Raw genomic sequence first — 17,368 nt, 5'->3', positions numbered from 1 at the left:
AAAAGCCTTCCTCGATCACTTGTTCCACTATGGAAAAGGTGGCACGGCTGCAGGTAATACAAATTGCCAAGAATAGCAAACATTATAAATATTTCAAGGATGATTAATCTTTAAAATACTGAAGTTAGGCAGAAGCCTGGAAGTCAACTTGGCTATTTCACAACTAATAAAACATGTATCTTGTATTTCATTGTGACTATATAAAGAGTATTGTAGTAAAAGGCAATTATCCACCATTCACTAGCTAACATAGCACTTGTACAAGTATAAAAGAAACACAGTATGTATTTTAAGCAGTGACAGTATTTTCACTGTATTAAAATAGTAGCAAGGCAAATGTTCAGCTCACATTAAACAGCACTCTGTCACCGAAGACCAGCCTGCTAGCATCATATATTCCCCCAAGATAGATAATGCTGCTTGCTTTAACAGAATCACTGTCACCAGGCAACTACCAGTGCTGTTCAGTAATAAATATTTCCACTGTTCCCACAGAAACTGGCTCGGCATCTGGACCTGCTAATGCCTAGAGAGATCAGCCTGACCTTGGAGTGCCATCTTTTCACAAGGATGCAGCCCTCACCACGGTTGTCCCCCAGAAGCTTTGCAAAGATGGAGCAGAAGCTCAGAGGGCAGGAACAGGACAGCAGATGAGGCTCTCTTCCTTGCAGCTGCAATGACTTGAAAAGACTTCAAATTTCATTTTCTACTCTGCGAATGATAAATTAGTTCAGCCCCATCTCGAACTAATTCTCATATGGAGAGACAAGATGGCATCTGTCCCTAAATGCAGGAAGGTCACTTTACAGCTATGCCACAAGACTGCATAAATAACTTCTTGGAAGCAACCAGTTTTTTTGAAGTTTAGAACTGGGCCAGCAGCATCTGTAGTCCTGCCAGTTTGGTGCTGTCAAGTACCAGTATTAGGCCTTAAGCTTCACAACAATACAAGGCTCCAGGACTTGACAGGCTTTGTCTGAACTACAACCTATTTTAGCTTAAATCTCCAAAGTTATTTGAGAAGCTTTGCTGCACTTACAACTTCCCCTGGGATCTGATAACTTTTGCCTAGCTTGTTCTAGCTGCAATGTCAGATGTCCTGGGTTTGGCTGGGATAGAGTTCATTTTTTCTTAGTGGTTGATACTGTGCTATGTTTTAGATTCTGTATAAAATACAGAATCATTTTCATATACAAGGCTGGAGGGAAGTAAGCAAGCATCTGCATGGAGCTTGGTTGCTAGCTGGGCTTAAACCATGACACAGACACCTATTGTTTGTCCTGTAATTTCAGCAGGTTTTGGTTACTTTGTTGTTAAACTTGCTCTGACTTCAGTTTTGCTTGGTTTTCGCCAAGTGTGTGGTTCTAACCCAAAAAAATCACATTGTATATCAAGGAAAATATCAAGAAATTTAAGAAATCACAGGAATGACTAACCCACCCCATGGAGCATCAGGAGGGAACAGTGTGCAACCCATTAATACATACAGGGTTAAAACATAAACAAAATAACCCCAAGCAGCTGCAAGACCAGGAGGAACCAAATCCCACAGCTTGGCCCAAGCAAGATCCAGGATGCTGACAGCTCACTCTCAATCTCACAAGTGCAAGGCAAGAGCGTAGCAACAGAACAAACAGGTAGATAGCCAGGCCTGTTGATTTTATTCCATTGTTACAATCTCCAACAGAAACTGGGCAATTTGGATTATTGGTTAATCGGAAAAATAAGTGGTTGTCCCTTTTTGGATTTTTAAAAGCAGCAGAGTAACTACAATTAACTCATTCGTTGTTGCCCATCATATAATTAGATACCCAGTACAATCCTTAAAAAATAATTTTCAAATAAATAACAATGAGCCAATATGATGGGATGATAAAGATCTTTGCATACAAAAGGCTCTCAGCTCTCTTCCAGTGCCTAAAATAAGTTACTTGTTTAGAGATGTGCCAAACTGCACCCCACAGCCATCACTGTGGTATCCTTCCTATCCTGCTCCTAACAGCACGCAGCTCTGAGTCCCTTTATTTCTATTAATATTTTTGTCCAGCAGTCTGGAAGTCGTAAATCTCTGAGCCACACACGAGCACGACAGCAATGTGGCAGAGCAGGTGTACATCTCTCCAGGCTTGCAAACTGAGCTGCTGCCTGTCATGTCCATCTCATTTCAAGTGAACTTTTGACAGCATTCATTTGTGGGTCAAGAGAAATCTGCTTTGTTTGGGGTCAAGGGGAGGAAGGTTGAGGAAGAGAACAGCTGCTCATTCCAGAAAAATGCCTCTTGGAAATCCACCTGCTACAGGGAAGGAGGATCAGTTTGCTCAGGTGTATATGGGGGGGGGGAACACAAACCAAGGAGCACTTTCCTGGGGTCCAGACCAGATGCTTTGGAAAAAGCTTCCAAAGAGGGGCAAAAAGAAAGCAGGGGTGGAAAAGTCCTGTCCCCTTAGCAGAGCCCTTGCAAAGGATGAAAAAGGCTTTGCTTTCATTGTTATTGCTGATGGTTTTATTTTATTCCTTGGTATTATTTCAGTCTATCTTGTGTAATTCTCTGACTTCGTATAACAGGTTTAGTTTTAGGCAACAAATGGATTTACAGGCTTTGCTGTAGCTTAGGAGAGGGGATAGCTTTTGGGGGGCTTCTACACTGCTCCAGGTTGTGCCCTGACTTGTAAGCTGTTTTCCATTCAAGTCAAAGGTAACAGTAAAGAAAGCAGCCACTACACAAATCTGCTATTATTGTAGGTATTTCACATGGCTTAATTTTTCTGGTGAGCTATGATTCAAAGCAGTCTGAACAAAACTAGACAGTGCTGTGCCTGTGTATTTTGGATACAGCAGATTAACATCATCACTGAGGAAATGCAAGGACTCATGGCTTTTTCCCCTTTTATGATTTCTACAGCTTATCAACAAGATGACATTGTACCAGGGCAGTATTCTGGAAGATTACTTTTCATCTTGCAGATCACTGAAGTATATACCCTTTGACTCCACATCTGTCATCACAGCCCAAGACACATAATCTACTCCAAGAGATGAAATAGCTAAAACAAAAAAAAAAACAAGCCCCCTCAAAAAAAATCCAAAACATCAAAACACCACCACCACCTCTCCAATTTATGAGATCACTGGTCTAAGAAATCTGCCTATAATGCAGCTACAACTATGGATGAAGAGGCTGTGTCAGAGAACTCAAAAAGGGAACGAGATGTAGCAAGGTCAGTCTGAAAAAGTAGTTCATATCTCCAGCAATCACTACAGGACAGGAGTCATTCCAGATCATGAAAGAGGAACTCAAATGCTTGAGTCCTGTTAAGCATAAATTTTGAATGCTCTCTGCATGCAGTGAAAAGGGATTACTAAAAGGGAAAATAAAATTTAAAAAAATTAAAAAGCAGGGCTTAACTGGGCTATTTTTATAAGGAAACTGAGGTTGTGACATGTGTTTAAACAACATGCCAAAGTTCTGAGATGGAAGCTGCATCCTGGCCACTCAGAGATCAGAACAGGGAGAACCAATCCAAGTCCTTTGGCTCAAACCAAAGGTGTTCCCTCTCCACAGCTCAAAGATGGCTATTGCACTTTCACTGGCAACTGATCAGATAATATAGGTGTTGGTGAGATGTGTGATGGTCAGATTAACCACCACTGACTGCCACAGCCACCACAGCAAACATCCTGTACATTTGGTCTGGAGAGCAGCATAAGGGATAGAAATATTTCCAGGCACTGTTCCTGCATCTCTGGCATTTACTCATCTGTGGCATAATACAACTCCTAGGAATATTGTGACATTTTCATTTACTGGGACTATCAGGCAGGACTTTCCAGCTACAACGGCACTGAGAATCTAAAACACAACTGCCAGAGATATATTTAAACCATTAGTTGCTTTAACTGTTAATACTACTAATACTACATAATTATAAAGATTTACAAAACATGTAGCATTTAACTTTCCTGGAGAGGGCTGGAGAGCACCTTTCTGAATAGCTCTTTCATTATATCCTAATTGGTCAGCTCAGTTTAAATACTCATTCTAATTTTCAAGTCTGTGAGGAGGGGTCTTTCTTGAAGAACAATAGTACAGATAGCCTTTGTCCCTAAAGGTGTTATATAAAAAGACAAGTTGTGCTCTATATTCAGCCAATTACATTTATTTTATTTTTTCATCACCTTTTTCCTGTAAAATTTTGCTCCAGTGTCTTAGCACATACACAGAGGATCAGTTGGTTAAAGCTCAAAAAGCCTGATGAGTATTTTAAAAGCAGGGGCCCACAGCTTACATACAGGGAGTCATGTCATTTACAAGCATGCTTCCACTGGCCTGTAATTAAAATGAGATCCTTGGTAGAGCTCACCTTCCATTTAAGCATCAGAAAAACCAGGTAGCCAGATTTTCCAAAGCTCTGCCCTGTGCATTCGGTAACTATTACTGCTGATAGGAGCACCTGAACCCTTCAGCACTTGTGAAACCTGGCAGCTTACTTCTAGAGCTTGGGTTTCTCATATCAAAAGAGCCCAACAGGCCCAAAGAATTACATGTGTCACATTTCACTTAAAGAGTGTCCTGGCTAATAAAAGAGATCAAATTTTTCTGCTACAGCTCTGTACTGGGTTCACACTGCCAGGTTCTGGGGAGGGAGGGGGCTGGTTACAGGGGTGGCTTCTGTGAGAAGCTGCTTGAAGCTTCCCCTGTGTCTGACAGAGCCAATGCCAGCTGGCTCCAGGACGGACCCATCACTGGCCAAGGCTGAGTCCATCGGTGACTGTGGTAGCACCTCTGGGATAACATATCTAAGAACAGGGACAAAGCTGCTGCTTTGTGAGAGGAACAGCTCTGCAGACAAGGTCAGTGAAGAAAGAGGGGCAGGAGGTGCTCCAAATGCCAGAGCTGAGATTTCCCTGCAGCCCATGGAGGTGAAGCAGCTGTGCCTCTGCAGCCCGTGGAGGTTCACAGGGATCCACTTGCAGCCCGTGGAGGAGGCTGTAACCCCATGCAGAGCCCACACTGGACCTTGATACGGCTCTGTGGAGAGAGGAGCCCACCACACTGGAGCAGGTTTGCTGGCTGGCAGGATGTGTGACCCCATAGGAGGAACACACGCTGGAGCAGCGGAAGAATGTGAGGGGCCCTCCCTCTGAGGAGGGGGAAGGAGCAGTAGATACAAGGTGGCATGCAGTGAACACAACTCCCATTCCCTGTGCCCCTGTACTTCTGCAGGGAAGAAGGTAAAGACATTGGGAGCAAGCTCACTTCAGGAAGGAGGGAGGCAGATGGGAGGGTGTTTTTATGATTTGCCTTTATTTCTCATTACCCTACTCTGATTTGATTGGTAATAAATCCATTTTTCCCCAAGAACAAGGAGGAAAAAGTCTGTGTAATGAAGCAGCTAAAATCAGAGAAAGAAACCTTTATGTGTCACCAGAGTTTTTTGTTTCAGTAGTTTAGTCATAATGTAACCTGGGAATTTCAAAGACCTGAGGTGCAAGCAGGGAGAGAAATCAACATCCTGTAAAAAACCCTACACCATTAGGAAAAGACATAGACAAAATCCTTGCTATTTTCTCTTCTCTTCCCCTCCCACAGGCAAATTTACACCACCTCTCACTCACCATGGGCAAACGGTGTTAAGAGCATTGTGAAGAACAGCAGCTGTGATGACCACATGACTGTGAAGGAGAGCTTGAAAGTATCCCAGCAAACAAGGGTTCAAACAAAAAGGTGAGCGTCCTCCTGCACTTGCTTCCAACACTTCAACTGTTGTTGGCCTTCAATTCACATCCAAAAAGGGGAAAAAAACCCAATCAAAAATAATAATAAAAAATATCCCACAGCCAGTATCCAGAGTCTGAGACCTAGAAATGAGAAAGGAAAAAAACCTGCAGTTAGTAAAACAGTAAGATAGGTGTTTTCAATCAAGTCTTGATGTGTTTCTTTGCTGCCAGCAGCTGTAAAGGCAAATGTGTCTTCCTTACTCCCTGGCTCTTCAGATTCATGCACACTCCTACATAAAATAACAAATAAAACATAGGCCTGTGCAGAGAACCAGTTACCAGTTGGTGGATAACCAGTGCTCTGCTTCCAATCTCAAAACAGTGCTCCAGACAGCAGTTTTGAACAAAAAAGCTAAGACCTTTCCCTCCCTTTTGCATTTCTGTCATGCCTCCGCTGTGGATGCTAACGGCAAGATACCAGGCCAGGCAGTGGGATTAGTAACATAGTTTGGGAGTATTTCCACTGATGATATGCCAAAAAGCCTCTCTTTGTTTGAGGCGACCTGTATGGCTTTTAATCACTGAATCTGGACCAGGCTTTGAATCCAAGTAGAGCCCAAAGTCACCCTTATCCTACAACCAGCCACTTTCTAGTCACTGCCAGCGACTCACTGCTAGTCGAGCTCTGCAGTTATTTATTGTGGAATTAAAAATAATGGTCTTGTCCATCCCACGCGCTTACAGCAAAGAGCGGGGAAATCTGAATCCGTGCTTGACTAGAAACATTCGCTCATTTAACTGGAGAACGTATTCCAGCTTTCCATCATTTTAATCTCTCCAGAAGGGGCTAGATGGCCACAGTGACTCAAACTTGGCAGGAAAAAAACAACTATACAGAGTTAAACCACGGCAGCAGTTTGAAACTTAGCTCCCCACTGACTCTAAAATGATGAGGAAATATGAGGAATTGAAAAGTACTTTACATATCTGTTTTGAACTCCTTAGACTCTGCAGTCTTCACAGTACTGGTCTAATTAAAAATCTCTCCAAAAATCTCTGATCAACAGAAGTTATTCTTCTCTGAGCACAGAAGCTGTTTTTGCCAACTTTTGTTCTTACCCAAAACCGAGTCTGAGCCAAAAAGCTGTATGAAAAAACTGTGCTGCATGCCATTGTGATGTGGGTATATTTCTGAAAGTCTGGCATGACAAAGTGGCCTTTGTTTTGCTGCCTATCTTTACTGATCAACTAAATAAAACCCCACATTGTTCAGAACCAAAGTCTATAAAGAAGCTGCATTTTTTTTTAATAAATATATCTTGCACTGCCAAGATTTTATTCTCTCACTTGACTCTCCTCCCCAGTCTGTCCCTGCAATTTGTTCACTCAAATGTAGCATTTAGTTTCCATAGTTTTTTCTCCTCTCTTGTAAGTGGGGCTTCTAAAAAATCCAAGGTCAATCGGCAGTCAAGTGGCTTCTTTATGGACATCCTTGAAATTAAAACTTTGCTTGAGCTGGGACTAATCAAAATGGTCATTGATAATACTAAAAGTCAGTTTTTCAAACAGGGAAGGGCCTCATGAATATTTTAAATTGTACATTCTAAACAGTGATCAAGTTTTTCATTTATATTTTAGTAGGCTACCAGTACACATCAAACTACAGCACTGCTATTATTTATGCATGGCATGTTCTATAGCACCCTCTGTAAAGTTTTAAAGTGAGAAGCTTTTTGCGCTACAAAATTTCAAAAGGCATACAGAGATGGGTGAAAGCTATCCGAGCACAGGTACACTTCCCTGAAGCAAAAGCTCAGTCAGGCAGTGGAGGAGCACAGGTTTGTTTTCAATTTTTATTTGTTTAAACTGCATCAGTTCTGAATAATCTAAGTCTGTTAGAAAGAGATAACATTATGGTGCAGTAAAAGGATTTTGGGTGTAAACTGAAGAAGCCACAAATTAATTAGGCTCCCTATCCCAAAGAAGGGATAATTGTCAGCAAAATACTTACATAGGGCCCTTTAATTTTTTTTTTAATTTGTCTATACATTCCTTCATGAGAGGATTCTAGGAATTTTTTTCTATTATCTCATGGGCTGAGGATGAATGAGCAAAGGATTCACATGCCCTCTGCAAAGTCCAAACACTAATTTTTGGGAACTAATGTCTTGGAACTACCAGAGCCACAAATAAACATCTTATCCTCCTGGAAAGTACATTATTGAGTCACAAAGCTCCTGTGCAAAAGAGACAACAGGAGTAGCTCATCACTATGAATCATTTACTCCAGTTGTAAATCTGACCAAATACTTTCTGTCCCACCGTCCTTCCTGCCAGAGGAGAACACGCCAGAGCCATGGCCTGTCAGGTGGTGTCTGCACACCCTGGCTGGCACCACCTTGCCCTTAAACTTGCTTCTGCAAAGCCTTCAACCCCTTCAGCTTAAGCTCACACACAAATACTACCAAATACACAATGTGTCTGGAGACATGCCAGCTGTGTTTAACAACACAGGGCACCACTAGATTAACCAAATACATTGGAATGCTGCAAAATTCTGGGTGGGTTTGTATTTCACGTAATCAAATAATCACAGTGTGTTTGTGAACTGGGTATCTGCAGGGAAACAGCTACATAGGAAATGAGCACAACAACCATTTTTCTTAATGGTCACTCAACACCCACAAGCAGCATTGTAAGACACAGAAAGAGGCCTACAAAACAAAATTCACTTCATCTTTGGATTACCTCCAGGTAAAGCACAGCCAAAGAGGGGAAACTAGAGAAAACAGTTCACTATCTGTGAACTGTTCGGTGAGGAGTGGTACATTTATTGATGCAAGACAGGGATACACTATCACAGTGAAAAATTTAAGGGCTTGACTTAAGGGGTTTGAACTTTAACCACAAAGATGATGCAGCCTGCATTGATTTAAGAGAAAGTTCTTCTGCTCACTGACCTTTATGCCCAAAGGGCTGCCCCAACACCTTCACAGTCTGATCTGCTGCATCACCCAAACCAGAACTGCATGCTGGCAGTTCCCAAAAATCCAGCTCAAAGTGCTACTGACAGAATAGGAGAAAGCTAAATAAAGGAAACTAAGGCCTCATAGTGAAGAGATGAGCAGTGAAGTATTCATCAAGGCGTTGCTCATAAAAGAGCATTATAGATACACTGACAAACTCAACATCTACCCAAGTCTGTTCTTCAGCAGTTGATGTCAAGCAGCACATGGAGCATTTTCTGCGCTCATCTGTCGACAGTCTACAGGGAGGGTGAAAGAGAAAAGGAAACCAGTTCACGTGGTGAGCGAACAGATAGGCTGAATTCAAAGCAGAACTCAGAGCAGTGCATGCCAAACCTGTCAGAACTCCATTTAATTACTGCCTCCTTCCAAACACAAGCAATTGCACCTGCACAAAGCTTTACACTACCCTCCTCACACAGCAAAAGCTGCTTCGGGTATCCAGAGTTTTCTGGGCACTTGGGGTACAGCCAGGGGAGAGGCGAGAGTGTCTTACAGAGAGGTGCATTAGCAAAAGCCAGATAGAAATGCTGGGGTTTTCATATCCAGTTTTACTTGCAGCAATTTTCTCCCCACCCCTGAAAATGTGCATAGCAGAACTAGCTTAAACAAATCAAGGATACAAGGACTGCTTTATATTTCTTAATAGAAAAGATTCCGACACTTACTCTCCTCCTTTGGCAAAAGTCACCTACTAAGTAGAAAATAAGTGTGATGTTTCAAACAAATATTGATTAAAGTCACTATTTACAAGGGGAAAAGCTGGGAAGTAATTAAACTCCTTGAAGCTGATGGTCCAAGCTGGAACCATGGGTGTAATTCCCCATTCTAAGCATCTGCTACTTGAGATAATTTATTTCAGGCAACATATTCAGAATTTTGCTAAGATAGGGAAGAGAATTAACCCCAGCAAGAAAAAATAAGACATGCAATCCCTGCAAAATTAAATTAACTGCAATTTATTGTTAGAAAATTTCTTTAAGTAAAAGAATGAGCTGTATTTCCACTCCCATTATGAATGGCTAAACAAAAGAATTGCTGCAATACATTTGGCCATAAGTTGTTTGCAAAATACATCTTTTTTTTTGGCAACATTACTAAAAAGGAAAAGTTTTGCTCCTCCAACCTCTTTCCACACTTATCCTATTTCAAATCCCCTTCCCTGTCAGGTTTTCAGGATGTGGCTCCCTGGTCACTTTGTGATGGCAGCAACACAACCTGCCATGTAAAAGGTCACACAGACTTTAGCAACTGTGTAATACAGGGGGAGCAGGGCAGGAGCAGGCACTCCTGGCATTTCCACATGCACTTTCACTCAGAGCCACTCACTGAAGTTCATCCTACAGGGACATGCTCATTAATGGTCTTTCTACGTGTTTTTTAAGAAGTCAGGAACATGTTTCTGAGACACTGAATTATCTGTAAACTTTTATCTCTGTCTGCATTCAGCCCAGGAGAATGTTCATCCTATACCACAAATACTTCTGAAATCAGAGTTCTCACTGAGTTCAGAAATAAACACTTTTGGTTCTCAAAATCATGAGTTGTCCATGGCTTTCAGCTCTTCATTTCAAGTTTACCACATGTGAAGAAGCACTGTGAAAGAGCCAGTGAGCCTTCTTAGGGTGCCAGGACTTGCCAGCCTGTGGTTCAAACTGCTCACATCTACATCCTCTTCCTGTACTGCAGACACTGCTGCTGCTCTCACACCTCTGCTGGGGCTGTAAACTCTGGGGGAAACACTTCAACCCTCTCACCCAATATGTGCAAAATGACATGGTATTTCTAAGTCACTTCTTCCAAGAAAGATTTAAAATGTGCATTTGCACCTCTATTACACTGAGTTGCCATTCCTGTACATTAATATTCATTTCATCCATATTGTTTGAAAACCCAAGACCATTCTGCCTGTTATTTCCTCCCTTATACCTGATGCAGCACTCTGGAAAGTAATTTTAAAAACCTTAAAAACAAGCTACAATGATAGCAAGGTCTAATAAGTTTGTGTTTATCCTGGATTCTTCGGTATCACTGCACTGCTACTTACACTTCCCTGAGGGGAGCGGCTGGGGCAGCAAGGAGCCACTCTCAGCTCAAACCAAGCTCATCAACCACCTGTTTAGGCTATAATTCAAAGTGACAAAGAGCTCTTTCGATGTTCTGCGGGATTTGCTGCAAAATAACTCTCAAGTGTTAACTGAGTTAATTCATTTTAGATTAATCAAGCCTTTGATAAAAGCACACTCGAATACAGACTGGCTGAATATAGTGGCTTTTTTTTTTTTCCTGTGTAGGTGAAATAGAGGCTTTTGTGCTGCTCCAGAGGTCAAAAGGGGAACTTGAGCTATCAGCTGCTTGTTGGTTTTCCCATTCAATCCAGAATCAAAGCAATTTCAGCAGAAAATGATAATTATACTAATAGTGAAGCCATTCACACATCTTGTGACTACACATGGAAGGATGGGGAGAAGGAACAGACAAGAGAAAAGTTAAGAGCCTTGGAAATATGGTCCAGAAGCTTAGAAAGAATGTACTGAATTGTACATCTGAAAATCACAGCTACTGAACGTTCCAGACTTTCTTTAAGTGCCTGCTGGTTATCCTTGGCAATATACTTCATTACAGATTTAAGAGGAAAGTACACCATTCACAAGGTCCCTGAGTGTGTGCAAATATATGATAACACATGCAAAATTTCAAAAGGTGCAGAGTATCATGCGAGGATGTGGTAAAATATGCAAATGTTTGTATTGCATTACCCCCCGAGATCAGCGGGCTTTCTGAAAACTGATTACAAAAAACTTGGTACTCTTGCTGGTTAAGCACCACCTGCTAAAGCAGCTCACAGCTGGCAAGAAGCATGTCAGTCCCTCCACTCCAAACCCATCAGGGCAAAAAAAAAAAACCCTCTAAGTCTCAGGAAAAGCTGTGCAGCTCTTCAGACAAGCTGCACGGCACCACAGACTTCTGACCACCTGAAACAGTCCTATGTCATCATTGTATACAGCAATTATTACAACAATGCTCCAGAAAATTTCAGGGAGGTGTTAAGATATTTCTCAAAAATTTATTATACCTACATAATACACCCGTCTTTCTCAAATGTTTCAGTTTATAGCACATCTTTATAGAGGGAAAATAATGCATAGGCAAGCTCTCTTCACACTACTCCCAACAGTTATGATTTCAATGCAAAACTCAATATGTGGCAGCTCCTTGCAATAATAAAAATTTCAGCTTTCTTTTCAAGTAAATATCTCCTTGCAAAGAAAAACAGGACCCAAATACAGCTCAGAGGCTCAGTAAAACCGATGGTAAATAAACATAATTCAACATATTTGATTTGAAATTCACATGACTTGTAATCAAATCTCAGATTTTTTTTTTTTTTTAGTTTCCTGTGAATGATTCAGGATGTTGAAAGTCTGGATTTGACAATACTCTCACAATGCTTATTTGCATTCCACAGAGCCTTCAGCAATTCTGTGACAAATAAAACATGTGTGGTGCGTGCACTGAAAATGCAGACAAGCGTATCACCAGGGTCAGCATAATTTTAATCTCCCTTTGCTACCACAAACTCATCTTATATTTTGAGGCATATCACCTCTCCCACGCATACTGGCCCTGTTTCTCCAAGTGCCTTACCAGGGCTGTAATTGTGATGGCACAGATCCTGCACCAGGTCTTACTTTAATGTGAGGAAGTGACAGCCTCCAAGGAGAAAATTAGCCAAAGGAAGTGACAGAAAATTCCATAAGAGTTCAAACTGGGGAAGTGAAGTGTGATATTGGGACCAAAGGAGGAATACCCCTAAATGCTTCTGGATGCAGCCTTTAAAATATTTTTCAATATTCTTTTATCCTCCCTATCTCTCCCTCCCTGCTCTGTCTCCTTCATATCAGCTGTAATTTTTTTCCTTTCCTCTTCCTGGCAGGTAAGGACCTCTTTAACTTACACTGCCCCAGATGGAGCAGCAGCTGCAGATCTATATAGAGTTTAGTGACATTTACCTTCACTACAAGGATGGGATTTCTTGCTGGGGTGTGTAGGGGAATGCAGGCAGGAGCCATTTCTCCTTTGCCTGAATTCATCAGGAGGCAGCCCTTCCCTCCATGCTTCAGCCAGGAGCAGCTGTTTGCTCCCCAGAAGTAGTGTTATGCCAGAGAAGTTTTTTACTTACAAAGATGATAGTGGACCACTTTTTGTGAGCTCTGCAGGTCAGAAAGGGAGGAAAGGGCTGCCTTGTGTCCACCCTGGGGCACTCTCCTTTCACAGCCCAGTTGGCCCCACAGTCCTTTGGCTCTGAAGGCTAAAGAGCACAGCTGAAGACATCTTTAGCTACACAGAATTGAGCACTACTGAGCTGAAGCACAAAGCCTGCCCCCTTTGATGGCTTGGTTCATGGGACCCAACAGATAGCAACACATGCACCAGAAACACCAGGATCATGACTGCACTTCTTGTAGGAAGCAGGACTTTTGACAGTGCTGGGTTTCCTCAGCCTTTGACTCACTCCAGCTTCAGTCACTACTTGCAAATATGACTATATGCAGTAATAAAACAGGGGAAAGGTACCACTTGACTGAGGAACTGCAATGAAAACAGCAAGAAAACTGTAATCTATTTCCTAAGTGTAAAATGTGCATCCAGTGCATTTTTTTATCCTGTCTTGCTTAGTATTCTCTTCTCACATGGATGGTAGCAGATATTATTTGTTTTGCTGTAAGAAAGTGTAATTTTCTTCACTTTTTGTGCTGATTTGGAAGTTAACAGGCAGTATAAGGAGGGATAATAGCTTTTCCCATTGAAAATGTACTGCTCTTGAAACACTTAGAGTAACAACAAGAAACCACCTTACACACAACTCTATGCATACATGCACAATATCAAGGGGAACAAAAATCGCTAGTAAAAGAGATTAATGGCAAAAGCCAGGTGAATAACACATTTTTAAAGGAGAGTTTATCTAGGAAAAAGATAAGTTTAATTGTCTTTCAGACCTGTTATGATGTAATAAATGTCTATTAATGTTTAGCAGCAAATTGGCTTTTAATGATCATTGCTATTTTTAGCTGGTGGGTGACACATAGTTTAAATATAAACCAGATTTATGTTTTACACACCAGGATGACTTTCTCAGATGACTCTCCTTGATTTAACCTCTTCACACCCCACAAGACATTTAATATAATTTTATTTCTAATAGACTGTGAGCCAATAGGATTATATTTGGTACTACTGATGTTTTCAATGAGAAATAAAATCAATGAGGTTTATGCTGAAGATAAGTGTAAGTGATTAGTTAAGTGTAAGTGGCTTGGAAAATATTAGGAGGGCTACATTATTCAAGCAAATTATGCAAATTAAAAAAGACTCTGGATTGAAGTAGAATCTATGAAAAACTCCTGACCTTGCTGTGTTGGAAAAAATCTTAGCTAGAATTTGGGGTTTTTTTGGGAGTACCTCAAAAATGAGCATTAGTAGGCGAGAAATTTTGTCACATTTTTCAACACAAGCAGTCAACCTTAAACATTCATACCTACAAGGGAAAAATAAAAAAATCCTCTTTTTAGACCTAGAGACAAAGAGCAGCCCAGTAGGTTGCTAGGAGAAAAATAAACAGCACTTGATGTAGTGTAAAAAGAGCGGGCAGCGAGGCAAAGCCCTGCACATGCTGACTGGGAAAGCAAGACAGGAACACAGAAGCAGCATTCTGCATCATTAAAAAAAAAAAAAAGAAAAAAGAAAAAAAGTAAGAGATATGCATATTGAAGTACAAAGGTTGCCTCTAAATTTCTAGGTGTGGTATTCTCCAATGAGTTGCACACACAGAAACAATAGCAAAAGCAATAGCCCAAATTACTGAACAAGAAGTATTTACAGTTCCCTAAAGCAAATGTCTGTGTTGTAATAACCAATAGCCTGCTTTTCCACATTTTACCATGTTAATGAAGTCTGTTGCACATTAATCAAGAGTCGAACCTCTTTGATCTTTGGAGAGGAAAATAAAAAGAAAGAAAGATTCAATTACTGCACTCATTTTCTGCACAGATACTTTTGTTATTACTTATATTCTGCTAACAGAGGTCACCATCTCACCCAAAGCCTAGTTACGAAAGGTCCTGGGCATTCTCACAGCAAAACATAGCTTTCTTCCTCCTTCCCCTTTCCTCACTCATATTATCCAATCAACAAAGAATGGCAGGAAAACACTCCTCTGTAGAGAGAGGGGCTGGGGATTTCCATGTGTGCCCTTCAACTCTGAAATCAAGCTTCAGCCAGTAAGTGGACCATTTCCAGCCAACTTTGATAACCAGTCATACATACTCAACATCTCCTTAAGCCCTGCAGAAGCAGCCCTTCAGAACTGCACCCAGTCCAATCTCTAAGGAAAATACCTCTCAAACACAAGCTGAAAGACTGCAACTTTTTTTGATCTCCTTCCTAATGAGGAGCATCGTATCACTACACACAACAGTGACTTCAAATCTGAAAGGGCCACTGCGTTACAGATGAGAGTCAACACTTCTCCTACAAAGCAAACATTTTATACAAGAAGCTCTGGATGGATAAAATATTTATATAATACAGATCACACACACTCTCTTCCCTTCTGAAGTGAAACAAAGGCCAGATATTTCCAGCTGAAACTACAAGAGGGATCTTAACTAAACAGAACATTTAAACCTGGATGGAATTTCACCAGGGGCTTCCAGCTGAGGCCCCCACTCTCACTTCACAACTTGGCATCATCACAACATACATGGTAACCAGCTCTTCTCCAAAGTAACTAGCACCTTAACTTTTGCAAAAGGTATTTTTAAAGGCCAAATGCATGCTTTTTGCAAAAGAAAAGCAAGTTTTGCAAAAGAAAATCTTACTCCAGTAAGCATGTGTGCTTTTTTAATGGGTACTATCAAGTTTTCAAACAGTAAAATACTTGGATGAGTGAAAGGCTAAAATTAATTAATTCCTTGAGTGCTTTCTAGCAGAAATTAATTGTGAGGACAATCAGGACAAACGTGCTTTTTAGGAGAATTGTCTTGGGTGCTGAGTAAGGAATGTGAGATACTTGTCCTCTTTTCATGCCTCATAGCTGAGGATCAGTAGCAACCACCTAAAGAGAAAATACTCCTGTTCTGAAATTTGCCTATATAAGATGTGCCTGCCTCTGTAAGCCCCAAACACGTTTCTTAACGACCCATTACATAGTAACAACCACTGAGAGGTCCATAGGAAAACTGACAGCAGACTTTACCACAGAAGGTTATCTTAAGTCCCAGAAAATGATGCGGTGTCATGTAAAGAATGGGGAGGAGGAAACCCCAAGTTTAACCCTGAAAATTCTTCAATGCCTTTTTCCCCCCAAATAAACTTGGGGGGAAACTTGGGAGTCCTGCTTGACTCCCTCTGAAATCATGGGATTTTAATTTCTCTTTTAGCTAAACTACTGCTGGACTAGAGTGACTGCATTCAATAACAATGCTCTCATTTGTAGTCTGTCCAACTGAAGCACAAACTTCTGTAACATTTTACATTTTGAAGTATGCATTGAATTCAGAATAATCAAAAAATGATTGTAAACATTCAACTCTGTCACAGGTATCTGGCAAAATCAAATACCATCAAATACAGTCAGACTGACTGTACCACTAGTAACTCTGCAATAAGCTTAGTTACCCAGCTTCCACTATTTATAAGGAAACAGCGAATAACCTCATTTCCATATACCTGAGTATAACAGCTGTAAAATTTCCCGTAACACCTTTACTTGTGGTATGCAAGTCCACTTCTGATTTTGGTCTTAATGCCTTGCTTCCTCCTAGATGAAAAGTGAGATGTCTCAGTAGTCAAGGAGTAACATTTAATTGCAGGAGTCACATTCAATTCCAAAGAAGAAATTAAGCACCTCTGGCAAGTAGAAGGCAAGATAATTAATCTGATGCATGGGCCTGTCTCTAGTGATATTTTGCAGGGGATTCTGTAAATACCAAAATGTAGCTATGTTTGAAAGGTAACATGGATTTGGGGGGGAGGGAGAATTCTGGCAACTCCTGAAATGTTCCCTGTGAAAGAAAGACCCCATTTCTCATGCCTCTGCAGGAGAAGGTTTCAAAAGCACTTCTGCTCTAATGCTAGCTCATCTGAGGTCACTGGCAAAATGTTGCTGATGGCTGAAGGAAGATCTACAATCAAGAGAGAGCTTTTGAAAACATCGCCCTAAGCCTAGTAAGCAGCAAGTAAAACCTTTGTTATTTAAGGTCATAGCTGGAAGTGAAACTGCAATAAAGTACTTCATTTGATTATGTGAAAGGCAATTCACTGTAAACAACAAACAACAACTCTTTACTACATCTTTACTTTGACTTATTTTACTGTAAGTGGACTAAGCACTGTGGTTTATAAAACAAGGGGATAAATGACAGAGAGACATCAACCCTAAATATTTTGCTAAAGAAATCACTCTTCTGTTCATTTTGTTCTCCCTATAAGGGAGATTCACAAGGGTAAAGCAGAAACACTGGGCTTCAAAAGTAACCAAAATTGGCAAATTGTGCAGAAAGATAGATAGTGTCATTGTTTAGCACTTGGCACCAGTGTGGATCTGAGCAAGCAAGAAC

The 17,368-nt window shown here is 41.0% G+C and overlaps 1 protein-coding gene across 16 annotated transcripts in view; it reads right to left on the bottom strand.

Moving 5' to 3' along the window:
* Positions 1-5,671, bottom strand: part of ADGRL3 (adhesion G protein-coupled receptor L3) — a gene marked incomplete at both ends in the record, with an annotated part of 305,662 nt that extends 299,991 nt beyond the window's left edge. For all 16 annotated transcript variants that reach the window (XM_082281579.1, XM_082281571.1, XM_082281570.1 and 13 more), the window contains one exon: positions 5,617-5,671. In XM_082281579.1, coding sequence (XP_082137705.1) covers positions 5,617-5,671 — 55 coding nt within the window. The remainder of the gene's footprint in view (positions 1-5,616) is intronic.
* Between the last annotated feature and the right edge of the window lie 11,697 nt (positions 5,672-17,368).

The sequence above is a fragment of the Coloeus monedula genome (assembly GCF_965178545.1).
Source record: "Coloeus monedula genome assembly, chromosome: 5".
NCBI lineage: Eukaryota > Metazoa > Chordata > Aves > Passeriformes > Corvidae > Coloeus > Coloeus monedula.
This window is presented reverse-complemented; position numbering and strand designations above follow the sequence as displayed.